This window comes from Phragmites australis, chromosome 22, assembly GCF_958298935.1.
Source record: "Phragmites australis chromosome 22, lpPhrAust1.1, whole genome shotgun sequence".
NCBI lineage: Eukaryota > Viridiplantae > Streptophyta > Magnoliopsida > Poales > Poaceae > Phragmites > Phragmites australis.
In genome coordinates this window covers 22,333,517-22,351,768 of record NC_084942.1, presented here as the reverse complement: position 1 = coordinate 22,351,768, position 18,252 = coordinate 22,333,517, and the positions used below count along the sequence as shown (strand labels likewise).

At 46.8% G+C, this 18,252-nt stretch overlaps 2 protein-coding genes across 2 annotated transcripts; one reads left to right on the top strand and one right to left on the bottom strand.

Moving 5' to 3' along the window:
• The first annotated feature begins 8,657 nt into the window (after nt 1-8,657).
• Nucleotides 8,658-14,679, top strand: LOC133904736 (thiosulfate/3-mercaptopyruvate sulfurtransferase 2-like). Its single transcript, XM_062346250.1, has 12 exons — nt 8,658-9,023; nt 9,100-9,306; nt 9,871-9,930; nt 10,297-10,359; nt 11,539-11,663; nt 11,864-12,026; nt 12,133-12,192; nt 12,298-12,356; nt 12,863-12,944; nt 13,523-13,586; nt 14,135-14,202; nt 14,286-14,679. The coding sequence occupies exons 1-12, from the start codon at nt 8,868-8,870 to the stop codon at nt 14,382-14,384; spliced, it is 1,206 nt and encodes a 401-aa protein (XP_062202234.1). The 5' UTR covers nt 8,658-8,867; the 3' UTR covers nt 14,385-14,679.
• A 14-nt stretch (nt 14,680-14,693) lies between these two features.
• LOC133904737 (L-type lectin-domain containing receptor kinase IX.1-like) lies at nt 14,694-16,970 on the bottom strand. The gene is made up of 2 exons (XM_062346251.1): nt 16,034-16,970; nt 14,694-15,943 (listed from the first exon to the last, which is right to left on the bottom strand). Exons 1-2 carry the CDS (start codon nt 16,815-16,817, stop codon nt 14,694-14,696), a joined length of 2,034 nt encoding a protein of 677 aa, XP_062202235.1. The 5' UTR covers nt 16,818-16,970.
• Between the last annotated feature and the right edge of the window lie 1,282 nt (nt 16,971-18,252).

The following is an 18,252-nucleotide window of genomic DNA, read 5'->3' as shown; positions in this document are numbered from 1 at the left end:
CTGGCAGAACCCACCACTCCACTAGTTGGAAGTTGCTTCAACTGGTAGAAGTAGCGGAAGAAAAGCACGAGTGTCTTCACCTCATAAAAGCTTTGTAGAGGTGAGTGAAAATACTCAACATGGTGACGTAGTTAAGGTTGAGGTTGATGAGCTTGATGCGGTAGAAGGTGAGGATTTTCTTAAGGAAATTCGAAACGGGGAGGTAAAAGCTACAATAGAAGAAAACTTCAATACCATGACTTTTTTGGTGTTTGGATTCGAAACTCTTCCCCCTTCGCTTGCTTCCATGGGATCAAGCTCTTGGGGCGATCAGTTCCTTCCTCTCCAGCTTCTGGATCTTAGCATCCGATATCTACGAGATGGTCCATGTAAATGTTATTATTGGAGAAGTTTGAGGGCTGGAGGTTCAAGAATTTTTTTATTTTTTATTTTTTTTTATTATTATTTTTTTGCTGAAAGACAGAGAGTTTGAGAATGTGAATGCAAGGTATAAGATAACGCCAAGATCCTTTCCTATTTATAAGGGAGAATGGTTTTGCAACTGTTCTGAAACCAAGGCCTCTAAAGCCATCTCAATTAATGGTGTCCCCGGTGGTTCAAATTTTGAAGCACCTTTTCCAAATGTCGCAATTGTTTCAACTCCCCTTTAATGTGACATTTCTTGAGAGCGCAAAAAACGAGAACATGACCCTTAGGCTTCTATGATATGCCTCTACGAGTATAATTCTATTCAGTTCGAAGAACTCTTTGACTAGAAAAGTTTCTATCCAATCGGAGATAATTACTAACCAGGAAGAGTATTTCTTGTCAAGGAATATTTCCAACTAGGTGAGTTATAGTACGGTTGGATTCTTGACTGCATATGTGTTAGTAATGTAAAATGTTAGCTTGATAGGGCAAATTGTTTTGTATATGCATTTTACAAGGTTGATCGGAATTTGGAAGTCACAACAATGTAAATTTTACCGGTTGCTCTCCTGAAGAGAGAAAAAAGATCACTTTCTATGCCAGTGAGACATGACCATCGAAGGTGCACCCGATTAAAGTTGTGTACTGGTATTTTATTTAAATTTTGTTTGAATTTTTTGACTTTTGTTTTCTATATATATATGATATATCCAATAAATTATATTTACCGATGACCTCCAGTAAATTTATTTACCGATAAAAACCCCTAGTCTAAAGCCAACCATCCGTTATATTGTCATCAATGCACTGGGTGTCTCATACCATCAGCAATTGTGGGATTGGCAATGTCTCCAATGGCCTTGCCACGCACGACTGGCGTCTGCTCACACCACGACAGTCCCTGCACACTATAGATGGCCACTGAAAGTGAAGTGCTCATCATAACAGGTTGGAGCCATGCCTTGTGGCGAATCTCTGGTGGCATTTCCTCCAGATAACCATTAACTTCTCCCTTGTGGTGACCGTGCCACTTCATGTAGAAATCAGCAGCAATACAAACCACATAGCATACCTCATTCCCATTGCATGGCAGCACTTTGAGCCACTCGTTCCCATTTCCTTTTCAATTTTCGATACACCTTGTTGTTTGTCCTTCCCATCGAAGTCTTTCAGAGGCATTTCCATCCATGGCATGAATGGACACATTTTTGGCGTTGTGGACAGAGCAATTGCTCTTTGCTCTGATGCGGCATTGCACAGGTTGATAGCCTACATGAACCCTTGACACCCAATTGATAGTACCACAACGTCTGGCTATATGCACTGGCTTCTTTTGCACCGGGGTTGTATGGAAGGAAATTCTACGAGATCCTTCACCGAAAGATCTCTATGAGACCCTGATTCATGCTGTCATTCCCTGATCTAACGGCTGGCACGTGTAACTGAGAGGAACGAGAGGGACACGTGGCATGCATAAGAGGGAGTCTTTATGTGAGACCGGGTCTCATAGAATTTCCTTCCGGGTTGTATAGGTGTGTAGAGGGAAAAAAATCTCTGCAGCACTGCTGCACGCTGCTCCCCGTGAGGTCCTATGCCCAATTTGTGCCATCTGTCCCCCATGGATCTCAAAGCACTTTGACGCGGCTCCAAACGGTTCAAGAAAGGCGTCGCACGACTAGAACAGGTGCGGCTCGATCGAACGGATCAACTTTGTGGCCTCTATCGCGGCAGCCCTCATCAATGGCAACCTCTGCGCCCGCCGCTCACTACTACATAAATCCTAATCAGCAACCACCTATTAGTGTTGGTTTGACTGACACCTATACAAGTAAGATATCATTGCTGATTTATAGCCGATAAATGACTAGTCTATTAGAACCGATAGTGATATAATTTATCACTGTTAGTTAGTAACACCAATCGACAGTAATACACCACTACCGGCTTGTGGCATCAACCAATAGTGTTAAGTATTGCATTACTACCGGTTGCTACAACTAACCGACGGTAATGTATCAATGCTGGTTCGTGGTGTCGATCGATAGTGATATATCATTTGCCATTGTCAGTTGATTACACAAACTAGGAGCGACATGAGACATGCCTTCAGAGGATGTGTTGGCTAAAGTTGGAAGTTCAAAATTTAGACAAATTAAGTTTGTAAGTGAAAGATCTTGTTTTTATATATAAGGTAGATTACAAAACAAGTTCTGAATTACACACAACAACCAACATTCGGATTGCACTTAAAGACTAATTAGTTAATAAATCTATATACCCTACGCCTATGCTAGCTTTTGCTTCTTCTTCGGTGGGACATTGTTGTACGTCATCATTTAGGACCCCGCCGCTCCTGGCCTCTCGACGGACCGCACTTGCGGACAAAATGGGTCCCTTGAAGCTGTGCAAATCACCAAGCTCCGGTACCCTCCAGAGCCCCAGCCTCTCAAGCCTTGACCTTTCGATGCCCTAGCCTCCGAAGCCCTTACCCTCCGGAGCCACAGTCTTCGGAGCCCTTGCCTTCCGGAGTCTGGGCAGGCTTTCCAAAGTCATAAGGGAGAGCTATCTGACATAGGAGAAAGATCAACAAGAGGGGCACCACCAGTTATCCTCCACCTGCAAGGAAGTGATTTACATTTAATGCAACATAAGTGGAGGCTATTCTGACATCCCCAACGCAAGTGGAGGCCATCCTAACATCTTGACAGTGCGGCACCGCAATAGGCAACCGGCTGGGCGCTACGCCCCTAGGGCCACTTGCACTACTGTATTACGATGGTAGATAATATATTCTGGTTATAGGTAAAATACATCCTATCTAGACCCACGTCGAGTGATTTGACTGGTCCTAGGTCCCTGTAGGATAGCGCTAGTTTGTATTGCTATCTCTGTAAAGTTATATTTGTACATTTATACCCTACATGACACTATAAATACATACCCTTGGCCCTCAGATCAAGGGACCAATCCTTCTTGACCATCATATATCTGGTGTTCATTCTTCTCCACTTCTTCTCCAAGCTTGGGTACACTCCTATGAGTGTACTCTCACTGCACTTGTTCGTGCAAGACATATTCTTGCACCAATAGCACACCGTCCATAGGGATTCGAACAATAGAAGTGCTCGAGAGGTAGGATGGCCCCCAGAAAGAAGGCGTCACGGCACAAGCGACCGACGCCCCAGCCACACCTGTGCAAATGATCACACGCCAAACCGGTGATAGCCCCCCGGCTGAGGGGAACAAGAGTCATGTGACCACCGACAGCCTGGCCGTGACCACGACTATGGTTGGCGTGGGCCCCTTGCCTCGGGGGCCCTGCAACAGCAGCATGACGGGGGGCCCGCCGCATCCCTAAGGGCTACAGCCGGCACCATCGCCGTGAACACCGCCTTTGTCAAGCAGCAGCCACGCGTTGTGGCCCTCCAGACTCAGCTAGAGAAGGTGCAGGCGGCCCTGTGGGCAGCGTAGCAGCCTGCCCGAGGGACCATCGTCGTCCCAACCCTGACTCTGGGGACTGGCGAGGGCTTCATCCCCACAGCCCATCGCCACCAAGAACCTCCTGCGGTCAGTGCATAATTTTCGGAGCCTTGAATTCATCGTCACGAGGCCCCAGTACAAGATCATGACTCTTCCCTATAGGCAGACCTACACACCGCAACCTTCTCGAAGGGCTTTCAGACCCCGAAGATGCCTAAGTTTAGGGGAGACTCAAACCCGGACGAGTTTGTCCGCTCGTACGCCCTCGCTCTAGAAGCCAACAGAGGCGGATAGACCATCATGGCCAAGTGCATCCCCCTCATTTTGGAAGGGGTAGTCCTTCGATGGTTCTAGACGCTGGAGGTCGAGACTGTTTTCGCCTGGACTCAGCTTCGAGACCTCTTTTGCAACAACTTTTAGGGTACCTTCATTGAGCCGGTGACCTTCGGAAGCCTATTCAACATTAAACGACACCCATGCGAGACCCTCCGGGATTATTTTCGGAGGTTTTCCTGAACCAAGTCCCAGATTAAAGGCATCTTGAACTCATCGGTCATCGACATAGCAACTTAGGGTTTAGCCGATAGCCCCCTCTATGATCGATTGAATAGGCAGCCAGTGTGGTCCGTAGAGGCCCTTATGTGCAAGTTTGAGGAGAATGCACGCGTGGAAGAGGAGCGACTCCACCAGGGGCTCGCGCAAGCCACCACAACCCTTAGCATCGAGCCCGAAAAGTCCGTCTCACAAGCAGGATCCTCTCACGCTCTTCCCCTACTAGCAAAAAAGGGCTCTGAAGAGAATAACGGCTCCGGAGGCCATAAGGGACGACTGCGACAGCACCATGACATCCTCAACATCAACCTGGGCCAGGGGGCTCCAAACCTGCCCCTTCCTAGGGGCCATGACCGAGGACGCCCTAGAGCCTTCCCAGCGTGAGACCACGCCCCAGGACGATACCCTGAGGAAGGGCACTGGTGCACCTTGCATGGGGCTGAATGCGGACATAGCACCGAAGACTGTCGGACCCTCACAACCTTCTGAGAGGAGTACCTCGAGAGACAGGCAGCTTACACAACGGCCGAGAGGGACGACAGCGAGCGACCCGAAGGCCGAGGACCAGCAGTGGCTCGCCAGGTTGATCACCTGGCCCTGCAGAACCCTTCCCAGCTGGCTCTGCTGCCTCCACCTCCACCACTGTAGCGGAAATGGCCATATTAGATCATGATTGTGATTTTAGTGATTAATGATAATATAGTCATTATGACTAACATGTTTGTCGGAGGATTAACTCCGGTCGCAGGGATCCCGAGAGACCCCTTTTTAGATATTCGGCCGGGGGGATGATCCTGAGTATGTTCGTCGGAGAAATAAATGGGAATGAATGCAGCGGCCGGTGGTGGTGGAGATGACCTAGTGCAAAAAATGAGTAAATGCACTGGAATTTAGACAGGTTCGAGCCGCACGAGGGCGTAACACCCTACTCCTGTATGGATACTATAAATGCCCTGAGGAAATCCCTCAAGTATGTTGCTGGTTACAAGAATGTTTGTCTATCATAGAGCCTGGGGCTCTTTGTTCCTCAGCCTGTCTCGTGCTGCTCACTTCTCAGCCGTGTTTCTCTTGCGCTGTGTTCTTGTCTATGCTTGTGTGTCCTCTCTTTTTCCCATACATTCAAGGATATATTCTAGATGTTTTCTTCTGTACCGCCGGCTGCTTTAAATACCCGCCGGCAGCAACGTGCCCCGAACGGGAGGGGGGCACGAGTTCCGAGACACCATAAATGGAAATGACGTCATCATAGCCTCTGGGCGAAGTGACCGGGGGTGAAAAATGTGTCCCACGCCCGGTCATCCGTCACCATAAATGCCCTGGCAACGGACGCCATGGAGAGGGCCCACCTGGCAGCCGCAGAGTGGCCCGGCGTGCCCGCCCTGTCTTGTTCCCCTGCCACAGCAGCGCGGCAGACGAAACTTCTTGGTTCTTACGACGTTATCCTGAGATGGGCCGGATGGCACGGGACGGGACCCGTGCAATTAATAACCCCACGCCTCTCTGCCAGAACGTGGCAGGAACTGACGCTGAGCGCGGCGGGAGCAGTTGGAGGTGATAGGCCACGCACGCTCTTTAAATGCGGCCTCGGGCCTTTGACTGGCTGACACCTCATCGGTGGGCCCCTCGGGGGCCTCTGCCAGGGGGCTTTCTGGGTCGTCGAGGTACCGAGTGCTCGGGGGTACTGTTCACCTCCCCGAGCACTCTCTCCCGAGAATGCCCTTTCTTATCCTCCGGGAACCGAGTGCTCGGGGGTGCTATTCACCTCCCCGAGCACTCTCTCCCGGGCACACTTGTACGGATCCTCGGGGAACTCAGTGCTCGGGGGCTGCTGCACGCAGCCCCGAGCACTCTCTCCCGAAACTTCCTTCGGTGGATCCTCGGGATACTTAGGTGCCCAGGGGGTCACCGCCGGCAGCCCCGGGTACTTTTCTCCCGGTACTTAGCTCTCCTGGTCGTAGGGGGACTAGGGTGCTCGGGGGTCACCGTACACCTTCCCGAGCACTTTCTTCCCGGTACTTGGGTTCCGTGGATCATCGGGGAACTGGGGTACTCGGGGGCCACTGACTGTGGCCCCGAGCGCCCTCTCCCGGGACTCGATCTTTCTCGCCTTGCGGGAGAGACCCCGCGGGATGGCGCCATGTGGCGGATGGCTGGCCTGGTCTCGGGATTCGGGGACCCCCGATTCCTGATACACCGATAATGTTTATCAAGAATATATGTTAGTAGGTCTCATAGATGCAATACATAAAGAAGCCACCGAAGTCGGGACAATGTTTAGTTGAATTGGAAAAAGTCCCAGAAGAAATGACTACATCGGATGGTTCGGTGCTCCGAATATTTGCACTCACCGGAGCATCTCTGTCAAAGGGGGATCATCCGGATGACCGGGAGTGGTGAGACCTTACCTTGGTGACTTAGTGGCTCATCCGGGTGGAGGTCTTGTCTTTGTGACTTAGTGGCTCAAAAGCCGTGACCGGGAGCATATCCTTTGTGGAGCTTCAATATTGACTAGGGGTGATATTCATACTACTATCGATATCACGGGAAAAATTCTTGTGTCGAGTTTGCTCTCTCTACTTTATTTACGTTTTCGCATTTATTTACTTACAATTTACATTCTTAAATAGGTTGCAAGCGCTTTGATCGGTAGAGTAGACACACTAGATAAACCTAGTTTAAATAGAAATTGATATAGATTTATCTTGTGTTATTTTTAGAGTCGAAATAGTTATAAGTGTCATAATTCACCCCCCTCTTAGGACGTCACCAATCTCTACAATTAGTATCAGAGCATCGTGCTCTTGATAGCTTAAAATCGTAGAGTTATGACGTCCGGGATTGGGATGGATTCCTATAGTGCTCCAATTTTCGATGGCATAAATTTTTTGCGTTGAAAAATTCTAATGTCTTGTTATTTGCAAGCTAAAGGGTTAGATGTTTGAAGAGTCACTGATGAAGGGATGTGACAACGCATCACCAACAAGTAGAGGCAATTAGATGCATGGGCAAAGAGTATCCTTTTATCATCTATATATGTTTATACATTCAATCGTATTTATTTTCTCACCAATGCACATGATATTTGGAATAGTCTCATTGAAATACATGAAGGCACAAATGATGTACGTAATGAGAAATATCATGTGGTTGTTACTAAGCTTAATAGCATCAAACAACTACTCTATAAAAGTGCTAATGACATGTACTCACGTTTGAATATTCTTGTCAATGAGATTAATGAGTTAGGTTTGATGCCAATTGAAGATGATCAAGTGGTGAGAAGACTACTTCAAACTCTTCTTCCAAAGTACAAGTTGATCGTCTCCATCATCTACGACAATAATAACATCAAGAAGACGACTCCAAGTCAAGTGCTCAACAAGATTACCACCCATGAGATGATACGTGGACGGTCGCGCGGGCGAGCGCACGCGCGTTGGTGCGGTTGGGCCGTCAGCGCGTCGAGTGGGGCGAGTGGGAGGGAACAGGGAGGGAGGAAAGAAGGCTGGGCCGGCTGGTGCTCGGGCCAAAACAGAGAGGAAGGAATGGGAGACGGCCCGAGAAGAAAAGGAAAAAATTAGGTACGGGTGAGAAATGAGAAAAAGGAAAAGAAAGGAGGTTTGTGTTTAAATTCAAAGATGAGATTTGACTTTGGATTAGGATCAATTCAAATAAATATTTTGAATTGTGATCTTGTATTTAGATCTTAGGATTTTTTTCGAAAATGATTTGAATCAAAGGAATTGAATTCGAATTGGATTTGAGCTGAAATAAAATCTAAGCATAGATTTGAAATATAGAGACATTCAATTTCAATCTCCACGCAAAGAATCATAAAACCTCAAAACCAAAGTATATGAACAAACTTAATGCAAGAACTATTTTCAATTTAATACACATATGAATGTATATATAATGTATATATACAGGTGTATATACATTAATATGCCTATTTTTCTAACCTTAGCTTAGCTAATTAATCATAATTTTTTTAATTTATAGCGAAATTTATAATTAATTAACATACTTAAAACTCAGGATGTTACAATACAGCCCACTTCGCCCTCTTGTCTAGAAACTTGCTCTTGTCTAGAAACTTGTCATTATTCTCCATTTTAAAATTATATAATCTTATTATGAATTATATGTATGTAAATATTTCTTTTATTATGTTATATTTTTTAATTTTTCAGATTACTATAACTTATTGGTTTTTTACCGTGTGCAGTTGCTAGCTGAGGTGAAAATCACGCACCCGCACCCGAGGTTTCCAAATCCAGGCGGAGGCTGCCCACCGGAGCCGCGGTTTCCTTTCCGGCCGGATTCCACCACCTCCACCACGTCGACATAAAAAACCACCTCCCCTTCTTCCCCTCCCCACGCACCACCACCACTCTTCCCTTCCAGAACCTTCTAGAACCCTACCCATGGCTGCCTCCCTCCTCTCCCGCGCCGGCGCCGCCGCCGCCGCCGCAGCGTTCCGCGGCGCCGGCCGGACCCACCACCTGCTCGGGTCCTCCCTCCCCAAGGAAACCCTCCTTCCTCCCCTGCTCCTACTCCTCACCACCGCCACGCTCCTCGCGGTCGTAAACCCCGCCGCTCCGCCCCCGCCTCGATCCCCTCCAAATCTGACGTGTTCCTTGGTTCTCGCGCGTGCAGGGTCGGGTCGGATGGGCCGCGGAGGACGCCGGGCTCGGGTGCATGATGTCGCCGCTGATGGGCGCGTTCGGGATCGCGGCGCGGTGCAACGCCACGTCGTCGTCGTCCGCGGTGTCGGAGGCCGCCGGCGTCCACGTGCTGCCCCGGACAGAGCCCGTGGTGTCGGCCGAGCGGCTGCACGCCAACCTCAGGGACCCCGGCGTGAAGGTGCCTAGCTCAGTACTGGACTGCAGTATTGCAATTGTTAGCTGTATAACTTGTAGGCTTCAGCGCGACGTTTGTGCCGTTGTGGCAAGTTGATAAGTAAATATTAGGATTATTAGGCGTTGATTTTGCCATGCTAGTAATGTTACCTTCGTGAATCACCGGTTTAGGCGAGTGAGAAACTTTGGGTGTTGTTCACTTATACAAACTGAAGCTGTCCAGGCTATGAAGTATAGGCACCTCAATCCTCGATTCTCAGATAACTAATTGAGTTGCTTATGTTCAAGCACAAAACTGGGTGCCTTCCATTCGCTATTTGGTCTTCGCAATCATGCTGCTTTCACACTACCGTGTCAAAATTTGAGTCATGTTCTTCGTTATTGACATTCTGATATAGTTTCAGCAAGCTTCGTAATGAAACACATCATAAGAAAGGTAATGAAATGTATATTCAAAACTAGCAGGATTCAAGTATAACCACAACATTCACTGGATAGTCATCTAGATGTCAAATATGCCTTTCTTCCATGGTGCATTTTTTTGTCTTATCCTCACACTATTGTCTAGGTACTTGATGCCTCTTGGTATATGCCTGCGGAACAAAGGAATCCACTACAAGAGTACCAGGTAGTGATTCAGTGCGTTTTACTGTTTTTGAGGTTTTGGAATTTGAGAACTCTTACCACTTGCTGTTATGCCCGTGCACTTGCACTTTTCTGATGTTTTGATACACTTATTTTTACTTCATTTGTTTTCTAACATTTCACATCTAGACTCTGAATTATTTCTTTTTGAAACGATCTCTTTGTTAAAACATTGTGTCATTCAGTACATGAAAATATTTATCAATAGGCATACCTATCCTGATACCTGAATTTGTATATTAGCAAGCATACCTAACCTGACCCATTATTAGAAATGCTAGGCTCATGATTTTGAAAGTATAATACAGGCATTCTCATACTTAAATATTTGCTTCAATCTTGTTTCCAGGTGGCTCATATTCCTGGTGCCTTGTTCTTTGATGTTGACGGAATATCTGACAGAACATCAAGTGTGAGTTCAGCTTTGCAGCTTGTACATTTTATGCTAATCACTATAAAATCATACAAACTCTGTTTATGTACTGCATATCATTTTGGATCCACTACTTTTGTTGTTGATTCTCTTCTAGTTCTGTATCAATATTCCTTACTTAAATCATCAGAAAATTTATGTCTGATAAACACTTGGGTTGTTACCCAAAAATAGTGAATTAAGTAGAAAAATAGAGGAGCATCGCTGAACGATTTTTTTAGAACGGCAGCGTCCCCAGTTCCGTGGTTAGATAAAACATTCAGCTCTGCACTTCATCCCATGTGCATGCATAACACTTGTAGAGGTAGACACCTGCAGTGCCACTCTGTTACATATTAACCAGAAGCCTGCAATAGGTTAGCCAACATCTGGAAGTGAGCGTTCAATCGAGCAAATTAAAACAGGGATGTCCAGATCAGAACACACACAGGTAGCTTCCTTTTTTGTGATCTGGCTGCCACAATTTAACTTGCGCCCATTAATTAATCTTTCAAAGTGTTATCAAGTTGCTGTAGTTTAGTTTCGTCCATCTATCATCAAGTTGCTGTAGTTTAGTTTTGTCCATCTATCACTAAGTTTAATAGCACATTAGCACTGATCATTGCGCTGCACCTAAGGTTTCTTTCCCTTTCTTCTCATTTATATTTTTAGTTACTTTGCCATCCTTGAAGATATCAAGCTCTCTAGTGTCCCACCTTCAAACATCAAATTTGTGTTTATAGCATGTTAGTTGCGCTTGTAATATGGCAGCACAATTTCTTGCTTAGTCCTCTGAACACAGCCTGGGTTCAGCCTGGAACTTTGGATAGTTGACGTGCCGGATGTCATCCAGACCGCTTGTTGTAATGATAGTATGAATCACCACTTTTTTCGTAAAGAGAGAAAGCGAACAGAAGTCTACAACTTTTTCTTCCTGATCCTTGAATTATTAACTTATATTGTATTGACGTAGATATGTCCTTTTATTTTTCCAAGGTGATCATAACTATGTCTGTGTCACTATAGGAGTACATCTTTATCAAATATGGCTGCCTGCTTGTATTCTTTATTGGTTGTTGATACTAAGAGATATCATTTGACCCGATTAATTTTTTCTTTGTAAGTACTATCTGCATTTTAGATTTGAGATGGATGTTTTTTTTTTTTTTTTTGGTTCAGTTACCACACATGCTGCCATCTGAAAAGGCATTTTCGGCTGCTGTATCCGCCCTTGGCATCTACAACAAAGATGGGATAATAGTTTATGATGGAAAGGGTCTGTTTAGTGCTGCCCGTGTTTGGTGGTAAGCTTCTTTTCTTCACAGAACTATGTAACTACTGCTAGGTTGGAAGACCAAACTGGCAATGGTTGAAACAAGAGGCAAATCTTATTTTGTTCATTAATGATTGCTAAGTTCTCCTTGCCATTACCTTTGTAAAATTCTTCATTTGTAGTTTTTTGATGTTTAATGCAAGTGTGCTATACTTGTTACCTTGACAACAGGATGTTCCGTGTTTTTGGACATGATAAAGTTTGGGTGTTAGATGGAGGTTTGCCTCAATGGCGTGCTGCTGGGTATGATGTTGAATCAAGCGCCTCCAGTGATGCCATCTTAAAGGCCAGTGCTGCTCGTGAAGCAATTGAGAAAGTTTACCAGGGACAATCGGTACTTTGTTCTAAATCTTCTATTTTTTCCTGTTTCTTTTAGCGGCTGCTGTAACTGGTGTTAACTTCATCTTTCAGTTGTACATAACCTGTATTTGTTTCTGTAGGTTGGTCCTTCCACATTTGAAGCAAAGTTGCAGCCTCATCTTCTTTGGAGCCTTGATCAGGTTAGACTAGAGGTGCTTGAGGGCCCAGAACTTGCCCATTATTTTTCTTGTCATTCACCGAACTCTTTCTGCATATTTATAGCAACTAATAGATGATTTGCTCAGGTGAAAGAGAACATTGATACCCAGACACACCAACTTATAGATGCTCGATCGAAACCTAGGTATATTGCTTGTTTTTTAATTCTGTAAAAATCATATAGTATGTCATACGTGCACGAAGTATATAAAGCCTTTGCCTTTATCCGTAAGGCTCTGCTTGGTATTGGTGGTGGTTTTCTAAAGGTGCTTATATTTTGCTAATTTTGGAACTGGTAACTACTTGAAAACATCTTTTTTGGGGCCATAACAGTAAATTCTTACAATTGGTAAAGATTCCTGTAACAAACTAGTTCCAGAGTGCACAGCCACTGCATACTGGCAGTGAACTAGCCCTATATGGTCTGCATTCAGCACAATGATTTGGGTAATCTCCATGATCATAGTATTTGTAGCATTTCATTTGCTGAGAGCTCAGGTCAACTTTTGCATTTTGATATCTTAACACTAGCTTAGTAACATTGTAAATATGTTGTGGTGATTGAAGTTATGTATTTATTTTTTTTACTTGTTATGTTCAACAGTTCAGATTTGCTTTTTTAGGTTCACTGATTTGAAACTTTTACTTCAGATTTGATGGTGCAGTTCCCGAGCCGCGCAAGGGAATAAGAAGTGGGCATGTGCCTGGGAGCAAATGCGTCCCTTTTCCTCAGGTGGAAATTTGTCACTATTGTATACTTTGATCAGTTTATTTTTGCGTTATGAATGTTTTTTGTCCGTGGTTATTATTAATGGTAATGGACACTTGGATAAATTTCACTGTTGGAAGTCAATTTCAACTATGATTCTTTGCACTTCTTGCTCATTCCAATCTCATTTGTTTGCTGAAGGTTTTTCGTCATTCTTTCTTTCATTTTGATGAGGTGTACACGTTTTTGTTTACTAGATGCATTGATGGTTGGCTAAATTATACACCTATATTGAATTGTATACTAGATTTGGTATAGTAAGAGATGAGGATATTGTTGGCAGATGCACTTGTGGCGCTGAAGGCTATTCTTAGTTACACTATGATACTTTATTAACCATATTAGGATGGAGAATTGGGTGATCTGTGCATGCACTTTCTTTGAAGCTTGGTTATACACTGTCGCACTGGAACTTGGATTGGTGTTCCATTAGGAGTCCATGTATTATCAATTCCTTTGTTGTCCATGCAACCATTGTCAAAGATGTTTTTGTATCTCTGCATTGTTTATGGTATTCTTTGTTCTTACTTGACTTGCTGCAGGTGCTTGACAGTTCACAAAAGCTATTGCCTCCAGATGAACTCCGTAAACAATTTGAGCAAGAAGGTAAACGATTTCATCCATATAAGTTGTAAGTACTTTATCGCTACCCATGATGGCCTCCGCCCTCCAGCAGTAGGCAGGTTTATTTACATCTTAATTGCAAGTTTCCTCCCTGTTCTGGAAGTATTTTTTTTTTACTTTTTTAGGATAAATTTTGGACACACCCCACTAAACTAACCTGGTCCGCTAAAATAATAGCCCCCCCCCCCTCTCTTTTTAGTTAGGTGAATTGGTAAATACCTAGATCTTATCCACCACAGAACTTGTTGTACGAGACTTTTGTTAGTAACATGAAATTTCATTGACATTGTGGTCACATCTGCAGTTCCATATAAATTACATTGACTATTCACTCGTTGTTCCTAAAACTTGATTCTTTTGTGTGCATGTAGATGAGACAAAATAGATCACATTTGCTGGATATAAGTATGGCTATGTTAGTTGAAAGAGTGCCTGTATCTAATATACAACTGGAATAGCCAAGTTTTAAAAATAGAATCCACCATATCTATGGTAGTCTTTATAATTACTTTGGTGTGATTCGCTGTCAGGAATATCACTTGATCAACCCCTGGTGACTTCTTGCGGCACTGGTGTGACAGCATGTGTATTAGCCTTGGTAAGATTACCTGGGACTCGATCTCTTGAGATATACTTTCCAATTGGTAAGTTGTGCTGCAATAACATGTGCTCTCATTTTAGGGCCTTCATCGCCTTGGCAAAACTGATGTTGCAGTATATGATGGATCATGGTCCGAATGGGGCGCCCACCCTGACACTCCAGTAGCTACGGCCGTTTAGTACCTTGTGCAGTTTATGAAGAAGAACTCGGTTGCTGGGACCCTAAGGAGAAAGGCGAAGGAAACTGAAGTAGAGCTCGGGTGGGTGTAGGGTCAGGGAAGTGAAGCCGTATGTCGTTGTAAATAAATGTCATATACTCTGAATTGAGACTTGGTTTCCGCAGTTGTGTTCTCCAACTTCTGCGTACTAAGATCATCAAGTAAATCTTGCTCAATATACTGTACTTGTGAACATAATTTACATGTACACATCAAAATCGTCAAAATGAATTTGAAACATCTAGTCTTGTGCAAAAGCACTGGTCTGTTTTCATTCCAGCAGGGTAGATGTCTCTGTCGTGCTGGACTGAGTGGTGCCGGTGCCGGTGCCGGTGCTGCTGCTGCCGCCTGTTACACCCGAAGAGGTATTGCTGAAAGCATCAGCTGGTGACATGTAGGTTGCCACCGGCATCCTTGCAGGGAGGCTCGGCAACGGCGCTTCTAACCGCAGCACGCCGACGGCCTGCCTGATGGACGGTCTCAGGCTCCGGTCAGGGTGCGCGCACCAGAGTCCGACGACCATCACCGTCTCCATCTCCCGGACGTCGAACTCTCCCTTGAGCCGTGCATCGGCGGCGCCAAGGATGGTTCCCCTGCCATAGGACTCCCACACCCATTGCATGAGGTGGATCACATCCTCCCCTTGGTGAGCCACCAGAGGCCGCCTGCCGCAGGCGATCTCCAGGAGGACGACCCCGAAGCTGTAGACGTCCGACTCGGCGTTGGCCCTGCCCGTGATCATGCACTCTGGGTCCATGTACCCCATCGTGCCGGCGAGCACCGTCGTGTGCGACCCCCGGCCGTGGTCGACCAGCCTCGCGAGCCCGAAGTCGCCGAGCTTGGCGTTGAAGGACGCGTCCAGCATGACATTGCTCGGCTTGATGTCTCTGTGCACCACGCACTGCTCCCACTCCTGGTGCAGGTAGAGCAGGGCTGACCCGAGCCCCAACACAATCTCGTGCCTGAGTGGCCATGGCAGCGCGTCGTTGCTGGCGCTGTAGAGGTGTGTGTCGAGGCTGCCGTTGGGCATCAGCTCGTAGACCAGGAGGAGCTCGCCGCCGCCGTGGCACCAGCCGATGAGCTGCACCAGGTTGCGGTGCCTCAGCCGGCTGATGATCCTCACCTCGGAGGCGTACTCCTTCTTCCCCTGCTTTGAGCCCTTCGACACCCTCTTGATGGCCACGTGAAGGTTCATCTCCTTCAGGAATCCTCTGTACACCGACCCAAATCCTCCTTCCCCGAGCTTCCTGTCGTCGGCGAAGTTGCCGGTGGCAACGGCCAGCTCGCCATAGCGAAACCGCTTTGGCCCAGTCCCTTTCTCGAACTCGTCTTCCATCTCTGGCTCGTCGTCGAAGAAGCCACCCTCTCCCAGCTCTTGTTCCATCGCTTCCTTGAGGATTTTAGCCTGTTTCCGACGTCGCCGGAGAAGGAGCCACATCGAGACTCCCAGAATGATCAAGAACGAGACGGAAGCGACGGACAGGCCGATAACAAGCCCTGTCCTGGAAGGCAATGAAGATCCTGTGGGGAAAAGCATGGAGAATTACCACACGAGTCAACATTGTTGCACGGCATCAATGGATTAAGTAAGGCGCATCAAGAAATGCTTACCTGGAGCTGGCTGCGGAGGCGGTGGCGGCGCCGGCGCCGGCGCCGGCGGCAGGGTGATGTCGAGCGCGCCCACCTGGTAGATCAGGTAGCAGCTGTACCCCTTGATGGCGCCTCCGGTGTTGTTGGGGAACTGATCCCCCAGCATATTGACGTAGCTTGAAATGCAGCGAATGCACTCGCGGGCGTTGAGGTCCCTCGTGCACTGCGCCAGCCCGTACATGTCCTGCGAGCTCGAGTATGGCGTGGTGTCGTTGGAGAGCAGCAGGGGCGAGAGAGCGACGCCGCCTGTGAGGTTGCTCATCAGCGGCACCCAGGCCTTCCGCACGGCGTCCGAGGTGACGGGCACCCCGGTCACCTCCACGATGAACGCGACGCCGAAGTCGGTGGTGGCAGGGAGCGGCGCGGCCGAGTACCGGAGCACGCACGCGTCGTAGGCTGCGTTCACGTTCCGGCTGCCCGGGCACACCCGCGTGATCCCAGCGGGCGCGCCGGCGAGGCAGTCCCGGCACTGCGTCTCGTTGCGGTCCGCGAAGCACATGAGGAGACCGAACACCTGGTCGGCCCCCGCCCCGGCGCTGCCGTTGTAGAACCAGCCGTTGTCGCCGGCCGCCGCGGGGAGCGCGGCGAGGAGCTGGTCCAGGTTCTTCTTGTATTGGCTGCCGTCGGTGTAGTTGTCCGTCGTCGAGCAGTAGGGGTTGAACGGCCGCATGATCTTGTCGTCCTGACCATTTGCCACGACGCACAGCGAGCCGAGCACGGCGACAAGGAGAAGGCGGGAAACCATGGCCGGCGGCCGGCCAGCGACGCCGTCGCGTACTGGTCTTTGTACGGCAGATGCAGAATTTTCTTCAGAGCAGCATCTTCAGATCAAGGGAAGGACAACTTCCTGCAGAGTTCAGGTGTATTTGTTTAGAAGTTTTTATTTCAGAAGAGTGGTTTTTCTGCTTTAGATTATGTCTAATTAGCAGTCTGGAAGATGTATATAATATGGGATTTGGTCCGTGTCAAATGTCATTTTGGACCATGTCAAATGATCAAGTATGTCACCATCTCTTTAATCCGATTCTCATTCAGAACCTACGGTTGCCGGCCGGCGACGATGTGACTGTGCACCACCGTATCGTCGCCACAGCAACTTCCTTCCTCTATTTTTTCTCAAATACGCAGGGCAGCTACGTAACTTTATATTAAATAGAAAAACAGAGTAATTTTACAACGACAATAGTCAGATCTAAAAATAAACTTACAAAATTAAGAAGCTATTACATGAAAGGAACTGTTATGAATAGCACTTGTATTCATCGTAGGGGTTCTAGACCCAAATATATACATGTACAAGTTTATGCAAATATGCAGGAAACCCCTTATATAATGGGAAAAATACAAATATACATATATATCTAACACCCCCCCATAAACTCAGGGTTGATCAAGAACACTGAGTTTGGAGAGATAAAACATGTGCTGAGCTCTCGTCTGTGCCTTCGTGAAGAAATCTGCCAACTGAAACTTTGAAGGCACATACCGAAGAGCAATCACATTATCCTGTACTTGTGCTCGTGTATAAGAAGCATCAACACCAATATGCTTAGTGAGCTCATGCTTCACCGGATCACGAGCAATACTGATAGCACATGTACTGTCAGACAAAAGAGGAGTCGGTATAGTAACAGAAACACCAAAATCCTCAAGCAACCACCGTAGCCAAATAACCTCTGCTGTCACAAGAGCCATAGCTCGCAACTCAGCCTCTGCACTCGAACGAGAAACTGCTGTCTGCTTCTTAGTCTTCCAAGCAATGAGGGAACCACCAAGAAAAACACAATAGGCAGAAAGAGAACAACGATCAGAGGAATCACTAGCCCAAGTGGCATCTGAATAGGCCTGAAGGTGTAAAGAGCTGGAGCGCGGAAAGAACAAACGACGAGAGATAGTCCCACGAAGATAGCGCAGAACCCGAAGAAGATGACTATAGTGGAGCTGAGTGGGAGCTGAAACAAACTGACTGAGGATATGTACAGAGTATGAAATGTCAGGATGAGTAACACCAAGATACACAAGACTCCCTACAATGTGACGATAGCGTGTGGGATCAGAAAGAGGCTCACCATCGGTGGCACAAAGATGAACATTAATGTCACACCCGGTTTTAAAGGAAACAACCAGATGTATTCCACATGTATGCCAGGATCAAGTTTACATACATGCAGCGACGTCAT